The 19,302-nt window shown below is 39.0% G+C and overlaps 1 protein-coding gene across 2 annotated transcripts in view; it reads right to left on the bottom strand.

Annotated features, from left to right (window-relative positions):
- Positions 1-19,302, bottom strand: part of LOC133409719 (stromal membrane-associated protein 1-like) — a 76,755-nt gene that overhangs the window by 15,729 nt on the left and 41,724 nt on the right. For both annotated transcript variants that reach the window (XR_009769454.1, XM_061690124.1), the window contains exons 6-7: positions 10,804-10,864; positions 3,983-4,092 (exon numbers count right to left, since the gene is read on the bottom strand). Coding sequence is in view for 1 of the 2 variants with exons in the window: in XM_061690124.1 (XP_061546108.1) it covers positions 3,983-4,092; positions 10,804-10,864 (171 nt within the window). In the remaining variant the exon portion in view is untranslated. The remainder of the gene's footprint in view (positions 1-3,982; positions 4,093-10,803; positions 10,865-19,302) is intronic.

The following is a 19,302-nucleotide window of genomic DNA, read 5'->3' on the forward strand; positions in this document are numbered from 1 at the left end:
TCCACCCCCGGGGCCTTGCCACCGAGGAGCTTTTTAACCACCTCGGTAACCTCAACCCCTTGTGCCACCGCCCAGCTCACACTGCACCCGACCTTTGTGGCCCCTCCCACAGGTGGTGATCCCATGGGAAGGGAGAGCCACGTTACCCTTTCGGCCTGGGCCAGGCCGGGGCCCATGGGTGCGGGCCCGGCCACCAGGCGCTCGCCTTCGAGCCCCACCTCCAGGCCTGGCTCCAGAGGGGGGCCACGGTGACCCACGTCCGGGCAAGGGAAACCTAGATCCATATATTTTGTTCGTCATAGGGGTTTTTGGATGGTATGTACTGTAGATTTGCTCATCTGACATCATAGGTCAGTGAACAAGAGAAAAAAAAATCACTCCTACGCACACATGCACACGCACGCGCACGCACACCCACATAGCGTGTGATATGTTGGGGGCTCCTAGCAGCACATTGTGTAATAGAAAGCCTCTACAAAAAGGCTCCATTCTTTTCAACCAAGGCTGTGTTGTATAGTGGAATTACCATCTCTCACAGCATTGTCCTCGTGGTCGCTAGTCACACACACACACACACACACACACACACACGCACACACACACACGAGGATGCACGTATATACACAAACACAGACACACTAACTTTTGTCCTCTATGGGTTTCCATCACTGCTTGAAACACCCATATACACCCCTCTGCTAGACCATCTGTGTCTTTAAAGCTCTAGTAAAATTGTTTATGTGGATGTGTACAAACTAAAGAAACCTGAACAAAGAGTTACACCAGAAAAGGACAGAAAAAAGGGGAGGACGGGGTGTGGGGGTGGGGGAATCAATCACTATTCACCAGTTCATTTAATCACTTGTCTTCCCCATTCAATTTCTTCACGCAACAATCCCTCTTCAGCAATTAACGGCAGTGCCTCTTTTTCCTAATCCCTATCTCACCCCAGTGCTTTTCCATTTTTCGTCACGGTTTAAATCCTGTTTAACACTGAAATTGACCACCTGAATAGGTCAACTAGCAATTTACTTCATGTTGCCTTCACTCCCAAAATACCGAACAATCTTGTCTGCCTTTACATTTACTTGTATGCTCTTGAGCTTCAAGATCATCTTTGTTTGAGTTAATGTTTGTAATCTTATTTTCTAGAGAAAACAACGAGACTGCCAGAAGAAACGCTCCACTTACGATTTTATTACAGCTACAAAGTGGCTGTTACGGTTTCATGGTTTTAATTAGTGTAGCCACACCAAGGAGAGTTTTAACAGCAGTAAAAATGTAATATTAATGGCTGAATTCATCGTAAATTGCCTTGTTTAGGGGCACTTGTTTGACATTTTGCTGATTTTATGGTCTGCTGCCTTCAGAATTCATTTCTGTTAATGATTAATTCTTAATCCACAATTCAAAGTGTGAAATTAAAACAAAATGAAACTGCCAGCAGGAGTCGAAAAAATACAGTATAGTTGCTATTTTGCATCTTTCAAGATTACCAACGACTCCTGAATAAATAATTTTAAAAGTATGAAAGTATAAAAAGTATGGTGCGGCTGAATCAGTGGTAGTACAGTAAAGCCTCGGTATTCACCCAAGCCCTGCTGCAAGAGTGAAAAAAATGCAATAGATGCCCTCCCCCTGAATTTTTTAATAATTGCCTACTTTAATTGTTTAAACTGTAAATATACCACAAACCAAGATGCCAAAACAGATATAATTTCAAAACCGTTTTATAACATCCATCCATCCATTTTCGGAGCCGCTTATCCTCACGAGGGTCACGGGAGTGCTGGAGCCTATCCCAGCTATCTTCGGGCAGGAGACGGGGTACACCCTGAACTGGTTGCCAGCCAATCGCAGGGCACATTTAAACAAACCATTCGCACGTCTTATAACATTACCCTTAAAAATAAATGACTTACAGATGATTTAATTTAGAAAACAAAAAAATGCACCAGAAGTGCACGTTTATGCCACCCCTAAAAATACCAATTGTCAAGGAATAATGAGACCTCCGTAGTTTGTTAGCTACAATAGCCACTCAACAGAGCAAAAACATGCACATGTGGCCTTCCACTAACAATCCAAGCTAAATTTAGCTCCAGTGTGACATACAAAGATAGACTACATTCCCAAAAATAATCATTATCTTAGAATTTTATGACTTCCAAAAAAGCTGAGACAGGGTCATGTTTACCACTGTGTTACATCACCTTTTCTTTTAACAACATTCAATAAACGTTTGGGAATTGAGGACACTAATTGTTGAAGCTTTGTAGGTGGAATTATTTCCCTTTCTTGCTTGATGTACAGTTTCAGCTGTTCAACAGTCCGGGCGGGGTCTCCGTTGTCGTATTTTACGCTTCATAATGCACCAAGCATTTTCAATGGGAGACAGGTCTGGACTGCAGGAGGGCCAGTTTAGTACACGCACTCTTTTACTACGAAGCCAAGCGTAATTTGCACAATTGTTTAAAAAACAACAACAACAACAACAAAAAACACTCACAGTCACACCTACGGTAGGTTAATTGAAGTCTCCAAATTGCCCGTAGGTGTGACTGTGAGTGAAAATGTTTGTTTATATGTGCCCTGCGATTTGCTGGCGACCAGTTCAGGGTGTAGCCTGCCTCTCGCCCGAAGATAGCTGGGATAGGCTACAGCTCGCCCGCGACCCTAGTGAGGATAAGCGGTACACAAAATGAATGGATGATCTGATCAGTCAAGTAACAGCAACAATAATTAATCGGCAGCTAAACAACTATCAAAATAATAGTTTTTGGCAGCCCTACTTGTGAGGTTACATTGTAACTGCTATGACACTGAACCTGTGGCGGCTTCTGTTATGTGCAATATGTGTGACCGTACAGGGTGGCATTTTTAGAAGGGGGTGGGACGGGTTGGGAGGAGACGGCAATGTGAAATGGTTTTCTAATGGCATCATGTAAGGGGAACTTGCGCCCCCTTGTGGACACATTATAAGGGGTCTTCAAGGATTTTGCTAATAAACGAAGTGAGAGGGTATTGTTGTCACGAATGTATGACGTTTTAAGATCTATGTATTTGGGGGTGAAGTTAATGTTAGCTCATTGTTGGTAGAAAGTGACGTAAGTGTCATGGCCATAATTTTATCTCATTGCCTTGCTGAGTGTTGAATTAAGAACAAGCTAACCAATTGACAGAGGACTCGGTACTGCTCAAAAATCAAACATTCCACGTGGCGACTTTCTACACTTTTTGTGGTTCAAATGAATTAACATCAAAGTAAGAGTAAGTTTGTATTTGTACAAAAATGGTCAAATTTTGTGTGTCGGTCTACTAAAAGGTTAAACACTAAAAGTACTCAAAGTGCATTTAAATGCGCTTTACTGTTTATTGATACTATTATTGTATTAATAGTTGAATTATTAATGTGACAGCACATGCATTTACATGTTAAATTCATGCATGTTTCATATCAAAATTATATTTCTATGCAACATCAAGACCATTCAAAATATTTTGGATGGATATTTATATTTTCTTTGCCACTGAAGATGATGCACAGCCATCTACCTCCAGTGCTCGTATATAGCTTATTATTGCAACAAGGTCCTCTTAACCCCCCCCCCATTTGTGCAATGCAAGATTTGTGATTTTATTGATTCACTGTTTCTTTAACTCTATATATTATTTGCTGTTGCTGTTATGTTTGATTTTTTAAATGTCCTTATCCCATTGACTGACTTTGTAAGATCGGCCTTTTCAAGGATATATTGATTTTACAAAATAAAAAGTCTGGTAGAAAGCCTTGATACAATCTGCTGTGTGTGTGTCTGCATTTTCACAAAACATACATTATTGAAGAGATGTTGCATTTTTAGACCATGCCAGTGTGTGCTTGAGTGCCATTGCTTCATCGGCCTCAGTAGATTCTCTCTCAAGCAGCCAGCATACACAGACAACCAGATGATGAAAGACTTGGTGTCTGTGTGTATATTACCTTAGCCTGTTGTGCGTTGTTGGAGGAAGGAAGAGGGTTGGAGATCATTGGTCCAAAGATGTCCAGTTCATCACTGATTGTTGAACCTTTACCTTGACCATCTGGAACATCTAAAAGAGAGAGGAGGAATGTTGTTATTGCTGAAAATTAACTAGTCCTTCCATTGACAAAAAGCCAAGTTTTTGTCATTTAGAAAGGAAATCCATATTTTCCTTCAGCAAAAAAACACCTATGGATTTCAGTTTAAAATTAAATTCAAGTCCTGATTTTTTTTTGTGTTAAATACAATGAGGTGACTACCTACAGTTGAACATGGGAGCTTTAAATAAAAGAGGTAATCAAAAATAATTTGCAAGCAGTAGATAATGACCATCATCTCCAAGTGGGGAAAATATGGCACAAGTGTGAAATTACCCCTTGCAGGACCTTGATCTAAAATGGACTAAAAGACCGCAATGTTGTAGCTGGGTTGTCAAGCAACATAATATAAACTTTCTGGCAAGTACAGTACTATGCTCTTTTCTTTGTGTTCTACAAGAGAATCTCTCATGTCCCCCCAAAAAGTACAGAACAACAAGACCACCCAAATAATTGTATTTATATGTTTGTACTTTGATTTATAAGACCAATAGTTCCTGAATCATTTGTGGAGAACATGCCATATTCAAACAGATTCCAACCTGAAAATACTCAGCTATTATTACATCAAAATGTGCATCAACAAAGTAACATTTCATTGCTGTATTGAAATATTACTTTAGATGTTGTTTTTATTTCTAAATACAGTGGTGCCTCGAGATACAAGTCACCCGACTTATGAGTTTTTTGAGATACGAGCCGTCGATTAGCCCAAACCCGAAAAGAGTGCTGTATGGCAGCACGAGACTCCACTCACTCGAAAACAAGCAGTTATTTATTTAAAAAAAATAAAAAATAAAAAAAGGCTTCAAGTTGTACATTGCCACTACTAGTTGGAGTTCACATGAAAACTCGCATAACACAAAGACAATGACATGTTGTGTATTTGAAACAACCACAGCCTCCAAGTACACAAGTATGATGGAAAACACCACAGCCACACAGGCTAACAATTAACATCACACAAAAATGAAGTACATTAACACCAGCTGGGTGTTTAAAACAATTTGAAGCTGTGGACAAGAAATCACTGGAGAAGTTACTGAGATCTGCAGAAGACGTGAGTCATTGATATGGAGGATTCCCCTTGAAAGCATACTGAAAAGCACGAATAACATTATTAAAGAAGAACTGAATGTCATGTGCAAATGTTGTTACTGTGTGTTTGTGCACAATGTCGTACTGTTGAGTGCAAGTTTACTACTAAAAGACGTACAAATTTAATTATTCGATTTTTTTTGTAGGAGGGTAAAATGTACGTAACAGCTACAATGCGGGTATTCTCTTATATTAAGCAGAGTGTTTTGTTCGTGCAGAACCATGTGTTCATTTGTCATGAATTTGCTAATTTGATGAAATTCGGTTAGACATTTATTCAAGTACAGTACAGCTCTGGGAAAAAAAATAGGAGACCATTTAAAAAAAAAAAAAAAAATAAAAAAAAAAAAAAAAACGGACCTTTTATTTTTTGGTATTTTGCCCATGTTTTATTTTCTGCAAATAAATGCTCTAAATGACTATGTGTATTTGGGATTTGTGATTTACGTTGTCAGTAATTTATTAAAAAAAAAAAAAAAAAAAAAATAGTTTGACGTAAAATCAAAACAGGTATACGGGTATAGAGCCAAACTTTCTGTTAATGCTACATCTTTTGCAGATAATCAATTGATATTCAGATTTTTATCCACATTTGTAAGTGGGTTGATGGAGATGAGCTGCACGGAGAAGAGGGCCCATCATCATCATCTCTGCCATTTTCAGAATGAAATGGGGCTGCTTCGAGAGTCCTCTCAATTTTTCTATGGAAACAGACCAACTGTACAAGATGTGGGAGTGTTTTGTAAACATCCAGTATTCCTTTAGCCCCCCCCCCCCCCCCCCCACCTCCACCCCCAAACACAAAAATGTCACTCACATAAGTATGTGAAAGTGGTCACATGTTTTTACTGTTACATGTAATGGTCAGATGTCCTCCTATTTTTTTAAATATTGGTCACAGCGTTGTGCTGCAGTGATGCATCCAATCGGAGTGTGTTTCCAAACAGCAGTGTGGAAGAAGGTGCTTTATTAATTATTAACGGCAGTAAAAGCTCATGTACTGTGTATATAAGTCTATACACGCCTGTTGAAATGCCTTTTTTTTTTGTGATATGAAAAAAATTAAAAAGATAAATCTGTTTTACCATTAATGTGACCTAAATATAACCTGTACAAAAAATATTAAATATTGTAGAGAGGGAAAATGAAAAACAAAACAAAAAAACAGCAAAGACAATGTGGTTGCACAAGTTTGCACACCCTCTTATAACTAGGGATTCAACAACCAATAACATTCAAAGGCATTAAATGTGAGTCAGCATACTCCTGCCACTATTTAAAGCACCTCTGATGAACCCGAAATCAAGTTCAGTTTTTCTAGCAGAGTCGGGAGAAAGGTAGGAGGCCCACAGAAACACTGAAGGAGCTGGCTTCCTGGCAAGTATTAGCTGTTTAGTACTGTATTGGGACAACAATCTCTCCCCTCTTCAGAAAACATACTTGAAATCTCCCAGGCAAACATGGGAAAATGTGTTATGGTCTGATAAAAACAAGGTTGAAATGTTGGCACAAACAACACTGCTAAACACCAAAAGAACACCATACAGTAAAGCATGGAGTAGCATCATGCTTTTGGGGTGTTTTTCTTCAGCTGGAACTGGGGCCTTAGTCAAGGTGAGGGAATTATGAACAGTACCATATAGCAGTCAGTGTAAGCACAAAACCTCCAGGCTTCTGCCAGACAGACAAACATGTCAAGACAAGCCTACTAGAAGAGGTGAAATTTATTTGGGGTTAATCAGAGACACTTTAAACGTAATGGAGACTGTTGTGTGCTGACTCACATTTAACATTAGTTTCAATGGGGTAGTTTCAATTTAATTCTCAACACAGCAATAGCCCCAATTATAAGAGGGTGTGCAGACTTGTACAACTACATTACATTACTTACCCTCTCTAAAAGATTAGGTTTTCTAACAAACACATACTATAAAAACTCTTACTGTAAAATGTACAGCATTTGAATTCATCCAGTGAATGAGTTAAGTAAACTACTGTATTTTTTAAGATTACTGATTACAGCAACATACTGGAGAAAATTATAGCATTTTACTGGATCACTGCTGCCAGTAAAATACTGTAATATTTAGTGATCCAGTAATATACTTTATTTGTTTTATATAATAAATGAATATTTACAGTATGTTGACTATTTTTATCCATCAATATTTATTTTTATCACCAGTTATTATTGGTGACAATTATATGTTTGTCATTATTATTATGATAATCACCACCACCATCATCAATGATAAAGACAAAGAAAGGTAGTTCCTTTTCAAACTTTTTTTTAATTGAAAGTCTAACAGCATTAACACTCGTGAATTTAACAACTGTAAACTGAAAGGAAAAAAAAAAAAGAAAAACAAGAACCACAACCTGTGCGTTTGTGGGTATGCATAAAATCACATAGTCCCACTTGAAATCACCAAGCTTCTTGAACAGTCTATAGACGTGGATTGCTGGCTTGTTTTGCAGCATCCTACCACTCTTCTTGCTTGGTGCCTTGTCATTCCTAGCTTTGGTTCCCCTCTCTGGATTTATGTCAGCGCAGCTTTGAGAAAAACAAAGTAAAAGGTAGTGCATGTAAAAGGTAGTGCATGTACGTCACATGACTTAAATTATTATTAATAATTGTAAAAGTGTTGTAACACTTTTGAGACGTTAGTTCGTTTATTGTAGGGCAACAAACAACGCAAAAAAGGAACATAAAATGACTTAAGACTCTCTCGCTCCGGACACGCAATCGAAGACACAGCTGTAACGAAGCCAAATGCCTTCCAATACTACACGTCGAAACGTTAGTCTGTTTATTTCACATTTATTGTCAGCCGAAAAACACGACTCCAAAAAAAACAAACCAAAAAAAAAAAAAAAAAAAAAAAAAGACTCTCAAATAGCACCAAACGTCTCTCGCTGCGGACCAAACCTTTTCAGAGGCGTTCAACAGGCATTCGGTTTTGAAAACCCAAAATTGATATACAGTAACACAAAAATGTCGTTTTCACACGACATTAGGTAGGTAGAAAAAAAATGTGACTTACGTGATTTCCAGACACCCAACTTGCAAGTTATAGGCAGGTGGCAGATGTCGAATTGAAGTTGTCCAACTTGCTGGCTGGCAGGAATAATTTACTTCGCAGGGAAGAAAAAGAAAATGCCGGATATCGATACATTTTTTCCCTCTCTTTTCTGTCCTCTTTCCCATGATGCAACGCAGTTTACAGTAAAAAAAAAATAAAAAAAATGAAGAATTACAGTATTTTTTTTTTTTAGTTAGATTTCATAGGTCTGTTTTGCACACCCACTCGAGTTATCAAAAGGACAACAGTTGCAAGGTAGCAGCGATAGTATGTGTACGTGCCCGTGCACGTACGTACGTATGTACGCGTGAAAAATACTGCCACGTTCTTGACTTATGTATGAAATCTCATCCTGTCAAAAGGACTGGGAGACGCTGTATGTTCCACATTTCTTGTACAGATTTTTGGTTCTGTTTGGCTTTGAGGTCAACAAGCATTCTTAGTTTCACTGAGGTGAAGCTCAAAATGGTTCAAAATAGTCACGGGTCTGATTTGAGCATGTGGCCTATGTTGCATGTCTTACAACATCCTCTGAGCATTGTATCATTACAGCAATTCTGGCAACACATATGTCATATTTTAGCATACGTTATCAGCTCTCTCCTAAAAACAACATTGAATCATCAGAAAAACCTTTTCATTTGTATGTTACTCATACAGCACTGTGCATATTTTCACAGTCCTCAGAGCATCTCCAATTCCACAGTTCCTTTAGCTATGCCGCCGTTCTAGGTGGAAGCATTCTTACGTCTTGTAAAGAAACTAAAAGTACACATTTTTGTCAATTGAGTAAATTAGCTATTTGATTTCAACAGAAGTGGGTGCAGAGCAAAGGGTGTTTTGTACATAATTTTCCAAAAAGTTATCTTCCCCAGACTAGCATTAAGTTAAAAATAAATAAATATAAATCTGACATTTTTTCATCACTCATATTTTATATCTTTAACTCTGTTATCTGCGGCCAGGTCAGCATTGCAAATGACAATTTGTTCTCATTTGCCTTATCTGGATACATAAAGGGAAAAAAATAATAAATATATCTAAATAATCACTCACTGTTAAGACCAGGGATGTCCAATGGCACTTTTTTTAATCAGACCAATACCAGTATGTGTATTCACTCGAGAACTCACCGACACCGAGTACCAATAACACTAGTACTTTTGATACATACAATTTCAAATAACACAATGGCAGATCATTGTGAACAAAGACCTTTCATTCTTTCTGACGTACATGACGAGTCGCCGACGTGTCAATACGCCACAGTTTAGCACCAACTACAGGCAAGGAGGACTTACTCGAATGTCAGATTTCTTTTGCCTTAAGTGTCAGTGGCTCATGTCAGCAGCCTTGTTGAGTACCTGATACCTTGAAATAAAGCTGGTATCGGCTCAATACCGACACCTTTTATTGGTACTCGCCCATCCCTAGTTAAGACCAAAATCATCCATACCCATCATTTCATTAAGCGAATGCGTATCTTTTAGCTGGAAAACGACAGAAGTGGCAAAAGAATGTAGGACGCTGTGCTTCGTAAATAAATAAATAAATAAAATACAATGAAAATAGTCAAATATACACATCCTTGTTTTGATCAGGCAATTTTGAAAAACACAATCGCTTGAGCCGTTCTGAAAGGTCGTAGTCATTTGTAGTCCAAACGACAGGACTCAAATCAACTATAAATTTAGAACAGTAGTTATAACTGTACAGAGGAATGGTAAAATACATTTTTTAATCAGTAACTAGTTTTTTGTCACATACTTATGCCATTTCTAGCTAAATGATATGCATTTGCAACATGAAACTAAATTTGGCCAGGGTAGCTACGATTTTTGCCTTAACTTCATAAACTACAACAATACTCCAGCTTTTTAAGGTGGGGAAAAAATAATTATACATTTCAAAGAATTTGTCATTCGAGCACACCATTTTGTATTCAAAAAGATTTGTGGAAAAAACGTCTCCAACATACCAGGCCACCAAATATTATCACTCTTTCAGCTTAGATGTTTTGCCACCTCTCTATGCAATATCTAATATATTACTTATGGAGAAAAAAATGTGGGGCTGTAGAATTATAATTAGCCACTTGCCTGGTCAGGAACTGACCAAATCATTGATACTGGAGGATGAGACCATAAGTTAGGATGGCACATAGTAGGCATGTATGGGAGGCCTTTTCTCAACGATGCAAGAACACAGCAATGTAAAAGCATGCCGTATTCAATGTTAATGGATCATAATATACGAAGACCATATAACAAAAGCTTTCTCCATAACTCATTTATCCTGACTGCATTCAACTGTTCTCTAATGTCAGACATTAATCGACTACAAATGACAGCAATATTCATCTCGAACTGTAATGACTTCTTTTCCCATATCGAGTTCAATTTGCATATCTCACACATTAGACAGCAACTCAACACACTTTGTCACATTGTTACATTTTGGAAATGTTCTTATGAAAGTGTGAGAGGGTTTCTCATGTCTTACCTAGGCCCAAAAGGTCCACAGCAGCCTCTTTACTTTTCTTGGGACTGGCTCTAGACTCCGACTATGTAAAAAAACAAAACAACAACAAATAGCCTATCAAACTATGCCTTACAATGTCAATTGCACCATGGCAATATTGTTAAATAATAAATTGGGATAAATAATTGAATGTACCACAGACGCACAGCGCAAAAAAGACAGGCAGATTCAGTGACGAAAGGTATCAAAATACATGAACAAGGAAGACACAATAGGGAATATATTGATGCAGAAATCAAAGAGAAAACTGATGTGGGAGAGCGTAACAAGGGTGACTGCATGGGGTTTAAGACATCTACAAACACAATTCTGCCCCCAACAAAAGATCGATGGGCCACAAACTCAGTACCGTTCCAATTCCAGACAATGAAAACAATTACAGTATCTACGTCTAATCAGTAATGTATTGGTTGTGAATTATGTGGAGGGACTGCAGAAACAACAGCCCCTTGGTCAACTGTGGAAAATCATTGTTTTGTAGGCTCAAAACAGTTAATTCAATTAAGTAGCCCAACACAAACTGAAGGAAAAAAACCAAAACATTTTCATAAAAACACTAAATGACACCGCAACTTAATAAGCAAGAAGCAATTTTCAGTGGTTGTTTTTTAATTGGTTGTTGTGTGTCAAGATATCTGGTACACTGTAAGACTGTAAACTTGTTACATTGCCTAAGGTCAGCTTTTCAGTTAACATAACCGCTGCTGTCTTGATTCAATTGGCTTGGCAAATACTGTACATCAGCAATTTGTTAGGTTCGGATATGAAGAAAAATTAAAATACCCTTATTATGTCTACAAAATCACACACACATACTTTGTTGTTTTATTTGACAGCTACCGGTACTTCAATTATAAAACAAATTACACAGGTAATGAAACTACAACTACAGCAGTACTGCAAACATGATTTTTGGATTTAATTGTTGTTCCTGCAGAGGTTAAAATATTATATACTGCAAAACAGAGATATATGTCTAAGTGGCATGACAGACATGCTGAAATCAAGAATTTAAAATAAGTAACCAAGAAATGTACCGGTACTAAAAAGAAAGAAAAAAAAAAACTACATTAATAAAACTACTTAAAAGCATCACTAAACAAAAACAAAAACCTCACTCTGTAGGTACATAAAGAACATTACTTCCAGAGGAAAGGTGCATATAGGTGAAGCGGAAGTAATCTTCCAGGGGCAACCCGATAGTGTTATTCAACTAAGATAATGTTGCGAAATGTAACTTTAACCGTAGCTGTTGTGAGGCTGAAACAAGATGGAGACAAGAAAATTCTACATTTATCTATGCATACAAAGCTTAATTTCCTGCTGTATAACCTGGGGAATTTGCATAGAATTTGCATATCTGTCTGTATTTGACAAGACCACACCAATGTCATGTTCGTAAAACATGTTGAGCTTTCTTGCCCCAGAAAGAGTTTTTCCCAGGAACAAACCTCTTGTAATTAGTTATCTGGGGTGACATCGAGTGATGTCGCCAGGAGAAAGTCAGCGAGGGACTGCAAGACACTGTCACAATCATTTCTTTTCGAAGTGGAAAAGAGGAATTGGAAGGGAGGAGAGAAATCGATAGCGCTTCACCTCGACGTGAATAGAGTCTCAGTTGATGGCGAGGTGCTGCATGCTGGCTTTAAAGGGGAACGCAATGCCTGAAATATCTTCTGTCGCATCTGATTGTTGTCACATCCACACCGGACAAACACCTTCCCAAATCTGTCACACTTAACTGGGTAGGTTGTTTTATGCCTGATATACACGACACGAGCTTCAGACATTTTCAAATACAGTATTAAGCTACTTTTTTTTGTTTTGTTTCATCTTCAGCCAACATAGAAATACCCAGAGATAGTGTAGAATAATTAGGATTGGGGAAACCTTCCAGAAATGGTAATTTAATTTATAAATATTCATAAAGCATATGAAACTGGACCTAAGATCCACAGCGTTCCTGTGGCATCCGAATTCCATTAAAGCATGAGATGGTACTTTTATATTTAAAAAAGCTCTCAGAGCACGCAGACCCTTCCCCAAGGCATTTTTTTCTGTGAAGTTAACGAATGAACAGATGTTATCTAGAATAAAAAGAGCTAAAATGCGTTAAAATGATTCATAGTATTATTACATTTCTGTCTAATGCGTAATCTGTATAAAACCTAATTTCAAATTAAAGTGGACATATTGTCAACAATTGCAATATGATTAAATTAGGCAGCATGGTGGCTAGCACATCCGCCTCACAGTTCTGAGGGAGCCTGGCCTCTCCGGTGTGGAGTTTGCATGTTCTCCTCGTCCTTGCGTGGGTTTTCTCTGGGTACTCCGGTTTCCTCCCACATCCCAAAAACATGCACGGTAGGTTAAATGAAGACTAAATTGCCCGTAGGTGTGAATGTGAGTGCGAATGGTTGTTTGCTGATATGCGCCCTGCGATTGGCTGGCAACCAGTTCAGGGTGTACCCGGCCTCCTGCCCGCAGTTAGCTGGGATGGGCTCCAGCATACACGTGACCCCGGTGAGGATAAGCGGTGTGGATGGACGGATGATTAAATTAGGCAGTGCTGGCTTCACACAAGGTAAGCAGACCTGCATTGAGTTTTGTTGGATGCACAAATTAGAGTTAGCTAGGAGGGTGAGTGTCTGAAGTAAGCAGCACTTATTAGATTGCTCAGTTAAATTGTTGAACTTACTAACTTGTGTGGCACGTGTTTGCCTTTGGTGATGTGTCCGTGTGTCACTTACGCTACAACGCTATCAGTTTTTGTTTGCCACAAATTATAATCCGCTTGTCATTTTTTTTGACAAAACTATCGCTGGTAGTTAGTTGATCACAAATATATGAAGCAATAAAATGACAAAACCAAACAAATGAAGATGTATACTAAGCAGAGAAAATGGTCAAAATGATTGATGGCAAAAATGACAGCTCACACATGAAACTACAATACATACAGACAAAAGCACAAAAAGCAGACTCAGCATGCACACTGTGACATGACCTTTGACATTTGTAGATTTATGGCAGCCCCTGCAGCTGCTAAACAGCTTCAATAAGGGAAAGTGGATGCAATGAGATGTAAGTTATAATTTAAAAAAAATAAAAAATACCCAGTTGTTTGGTTTTCATTATGAAATTCAAAGGGCGCAATTGCCCTACCTCTGACTATAATAAGCTGCTCTCCAAATTGCTGTCACCACCTTCTAGGCGTAATGTTTATTCAATTATTTAGAGTGTAGTTTCCAGGCCTGATTAAAATCTGAGAACAGCAGATTCCATCAGGTTTTTCTCTTTTTCGCTACCCCAACACTTATCGAAATTGTGCCACTTGAGAGAGAGAGAGAGAGAGAATTGTGTCACTTGAACAATGCAGTGTAAATCCAGCCTTACTGTCATGTTCCCAAGCAAAATCCAAATCTGAAACTATGTTTTGAAAAGTCAGCGCTATTTATTGTATACACACACATCGTGGGCAACAAAACACACCTGTCTGTCACATGTTCTAATACTTGACCTAACATGAAAAGATGGAGGAGTATCCAATCCACAAATAAATAACTGGAAATAAGATACGGACGGCAAAGACTTTCTGTGCGGCGTGTTATAACGCAGCTCGAGCGAGGGGCACACAATATATAGGAATACTGCATGCTATGTAAAAGCTTGTGCTGTGTAACTGAAACATATATGAACATATAATGCGCATAGTCATGCTAAAAAATATTGGCACCCTTGAGGTGGCATTATTTCAAGCCATGACTGTATAAAAACACATGCTTTTGACATACTGTCACATCGAGCCAGTGGCCACTCTCTTTTTCTGTTGTACAGATGCTACTTGGCTGCTCGTCGTCGTCACTGTTCCGGCCTACTGATGGTCTTAAACATGTACGGTTTGAGGATGCCAAGTTCAGTTGGGTGCTCCTGTACGTCGAAATCCTCCTCCTCCTCCTCATATTCCAACACGTTGCTCGCCATTGCGTATAAAGTTTAGCGCGCTGTGTTTGTCAATTACAACGTCACTTCTGGTAGCCCTTGCGGTGGATAGAGTAACCACACCCCGGTGTCTTGAGCTTCGGGTATGTCCGGGGAGGGCTCAATATGAGTCATACAAAACTAATTTTTAGCTAAACTATGGTTGAAAACTTGCTGGAAGTTACGTGCATGTATTACATTACATATAAATAATGCAAATATGAATTTTAACTGACCCCATAACATCTTTGTCATCTGACCTGTTCAAACTGACAAATGTTCGTTTTCTTGCAAATATTCTCACATTTTGGATTTGAAGCCTGAAACACATTCCTGAAAAGCTGGAACAGGGGCAACAAAAGATGGGGAAAGTTGAGGAACGCTTAAAAAAAAAACAACAACAAAAAAACACCTGTTTGGAAGATTCCACAACATGCTAATTGGAAACAGGTGAGTGTCATGATTGGATATAAAAGGAAAGGCTCAGTTGTTCACAAGCAAGGATGAGGCGAGGTTCAAGACTTTGTGAACAACTGCGTGAACAACAAGAGTTGCTACAACAGTCCAACAGTTTAAGAACGTTTCTCAACATACAATTGCAAGGAATATAGGGATTTCATTATCTAGGTCCATAATATCATCATAGGATTCTGAAATTCTGGAGATATCTTTGCAAGTAAGCGGCAAGGCCGAAAACCAATACTGAATGCCTGTGACTTTTCATCCCTCAGGCAGCACTGCATTAAAAACTGGCCATCATTGTGTAAAGGATACTGCCACATGGGCTCAGAAACACTTCAGAAAACCATTGTCAGATAATACCAGATGTGGGACCAAGTCATTGCTTTGCAAGTCACAATTAAGTCTCAAGTCTTTGCCCTCAAGTCCCGAGTCAAGTCACAAGTCGAGACAGGCGAGTCCCAAGTCAAGTCTCAAGTCGAGACCTGCAAGTCCCGAGTCAAGTCGCGAGTCCTATAACTTTGAGTTGAGTCCTTTCGAGTCATTTTACCAACAAAATAAAAATATATTTTATTATATATAGATATATCCATCCATTTTACATACCACTTACCTAACCATGGTTGTGGGTGTGCTGGTGCCTAAATATGTATATATTATATAATTGTATTAAAATATTGAATATATTTTAAAGATTCATATTCATAGTGCATTGAACCTTTACAAGAAAACTAGGGGAATGACCAAAATTTTTGCACCTTCAAAGCCAACTGTCAAGGGGTTGTTTAGTTTATTGCCCTTTCAAAACAGATTGATAGTAGTTTTTCAGTTATTCCATGAAAATGCTATGCTACGACTTATTTTTCTCATTTTATTGCTGAAGTGACAAAAAATACCTGTCACAAAAAGGAATTTGCATCCAGAGATACTGCAATTAGTAATCGAGTATTCGACTGACAATTCTGTCTTGGTGGTGGAACCTCGAAGTACAGGAAATCATACAAGGAAAGAGGTTAGCTAAGAAGAAGTGGGGCACTGAGAGGATCGAGGAGAGGAGGAAGGAATAGCATGGAGATGGAAGAGGTGGCAAAGTCCAAACGAGGCATATGATGACATGTATGCTGGGCTGGACAATAAGGAAGGAGAAAAAGATCTATACAGGTTGGCCAGACACAGACAGAGAGAGAGAGAGAAAGAGAGAGAAACGGGAGGGATGGTTTGGACACATCCAGAGGAGAGATAGGGAGTTTATTGGTTGAAGGATAATGAGGATGGAGCTCCCAGGCAAGAGACCTAGAGGAAGACCAAAGAGAAGGTTGATAGATGGAGTGAGGGAAGACATGAGGGCAGTTGGTGCTAGAGAAGAGGATGCGGGAGATGGGCTTACACGCTGTGACGACTAACCAAAAGGAAAAGAAGAAGGATATTTATTGCTGAAAACAAAAACAAAGTTTATCAGCTTGACCTTTAAATATCTTCGTAGTGTATGGAGATGAATAAAGGTTGAAAGGTTTTGCAAATCATTGTATTCTGTTTTTATTTACATTTTACAATGCATACAAACTAATTTCTGCGTGGACAGGGTCTAAGAGAATTTTGTTCAAAAGATATTTTTTGGCATCACTAGCATGTCTTTGATTAGGGACAAATTGTTAAAACATTTTTCTATAGTAGTATACCAAAGGTTTTTTTTTCCATAATGAAAAAAAATACATACTGTACGTAATAAATATATTGAGAGTTATAGCCCCACTGAGTAACACTGTCTTTAATGCGTACAGTACAAAACAAAGGTTTGATTGTCAGAGGAAAACAATGATTCAGGGAACAGCAAACAACGACGGGGGGGGGGAGAGAAAAACAAATAGTGAAAGGACAGGAGCAGGAGACGGGGGCTGTCAATTGGCTAGCAGGGAGAGCAAGTGGCCAAGAGGGCATGAATACAAAAGGGGCAGGAAATACAGGACAAATAAGAGAGTGAGAGAGAAAAAAATGAGGGCATTTGAGGGACATAAAACAGAGAGCGCAGCAAATGAGTAAGTGGGCACTCTTCACATTAGATATTCTGCAAGGGCATGCAAGTGAGTGAATAGCCCCCTCTTACACAGTTGTGCACACTTTGTGGCACCATCATTTTTAGATAGCATCACCACTGTATGGAAGCCTGTGTACATTTGCACCATTTGAATAGATGCTGTTGAAATGTTTGGAAAATGCCACACTCATGCTAGGGGGGCATTTCACCGGATTTTATAAATGCTGTATAATCCATTAAAAGGGATTGCCACTACACTCCATCAACAGCAATATTGTGCAATCTTAATCGCTGTGAAATGAGGCTTACGACATTATATGTCTTTTCATGGACAGTTCAGCGAGACACTGTCGTTTGGCCATTCTGTACAGTTTTGCATGTTTTCCTTGTATTTGTACGTTGAGTTAATTGATGACTAAACTGCTCATATGTATGAATGAATGTGTGAATGTGTCTCCTCCTTGGATTGCGTGATTTGAGGAGTGTAAGCATTAAAGACTGCAAATGATTCTTTAAATAACAATGTTTGTCCAAATGTACAAGATTTTGTTGTCACCACTATGTTGTCTTTGTCTGACTCATGTTTTTATGGATCAGTTTAATCTAATGTTACAGATATACAGCTCTGGGGGGAAAAAAATTAAGGGAACTCTGCAAAATGATCAGTTTCTCTCATTATGCTATTAAAATGCATGTTTGGGTAAAAGTAACATTTGTGTTTTATCCCAAATCCCAAATATCGGACCTCGTTCACTAACCGTTTGACGCTAAAATCTGTGATTTATAAACATGTATTCGTACCTCTTCGTACTCTGCGAACAAAATTAGAACCTCCTCAGACCCTGCGTACGGACAAATAATGCAGGATCAGCATTTGAAAAAAAAACCACATACACATTATGGATATATCCATTTTCTGAGCCGCTTTTCCTCACTAAGGTCGCGGGCAAGCTGGAGCCTATCCCAGCAATCATCGGGCAGGAGGCGGGGTACACCCTCGACTGGCTGCCAGCCAATCGCAGGGCACATAGAAACAAACAACCATTCGCACTCACACCTACGGGCAATTTAGAGTCTCCAATTAATGCATGTTTTTGGGATGCGGGAGAAAACCGGAGTGCCCGGAGAAACTCAACGCAGGCACGGGGAGAACATGCAAACACCGCAGAGGCGGGGCCGGGGATTGAACCTCAGAACTTGAACCTCAGTCCTCAGAACTGTGAGGCTGAGGCTCTAACCAGTCATCCACCGTGCCGCCTATTAACACCATCAAAGAGAATAATAAAAATGCCATGAGCTAGATGAGTCAATAATACCAAAGATAGACACCTACAGTGGAGTTTGAGACAGAAAAAAATGGTGTGGCTGAAGGGAAAGAAAAGAAGGTCTCCTTAAATGACAGACGAAATATAAAGAAGGAAAGAATAGTGATGCAGGGTTATAGGACAAGAATGTTGCTTGTGAAGTAACAGTGATGAGAGATGGAGGGAGGGAGAAATAGGCATCGAGTGTGGGAGGATATGAACAATGAGGATGACCAGAAAAACAATGAAAGAAGATCGATAGCAGGTGGAGATGACGACAGCGGGAAGGGGGAGGTGGAAGGAAATAACGACAAAAGCAATGCTGATGAAATTAAGACATGGAAAAATGTGTGCTGGATTGCTATAGTTCTGTACCATTCACCACAGCGTGTTACTCAGCTGGCTATGCAAACACACACGCACACACAGTATTTTAGTTGCCACATGATGCAAACATGTTGTATATTTTCACATACCTGCACTTACACTCACAGGCATATACATCTAATTTGTTTCGATGTCAGAATCGGCTTTTCCATTAAGAAATATTGGAATTTGAATTCATCTGTTAATGTTCGTGGTCAAATCCACTGTGACCACGTCTTCAACCTCCATGATCACTCACTGCTGCTGCTTCTGCTCGCCCATCTCCATGACTACTAGTGGTCAAAAACGAGATTC

Source organism: Phycodurus eques, chromosome 11 (genome assembly GCF_024500275.1).
Source record: "Phycodurus eques isolate BA_2022a chromosome 11, UOR_Pequ_1.1, whole genome shotgun sequence".
NCBI lineage: Eukaryota > Metazoa > Chordata > Actinopteri > Syngnathiformes > Syngnathidae > Phycodurus > Phycodurus eques.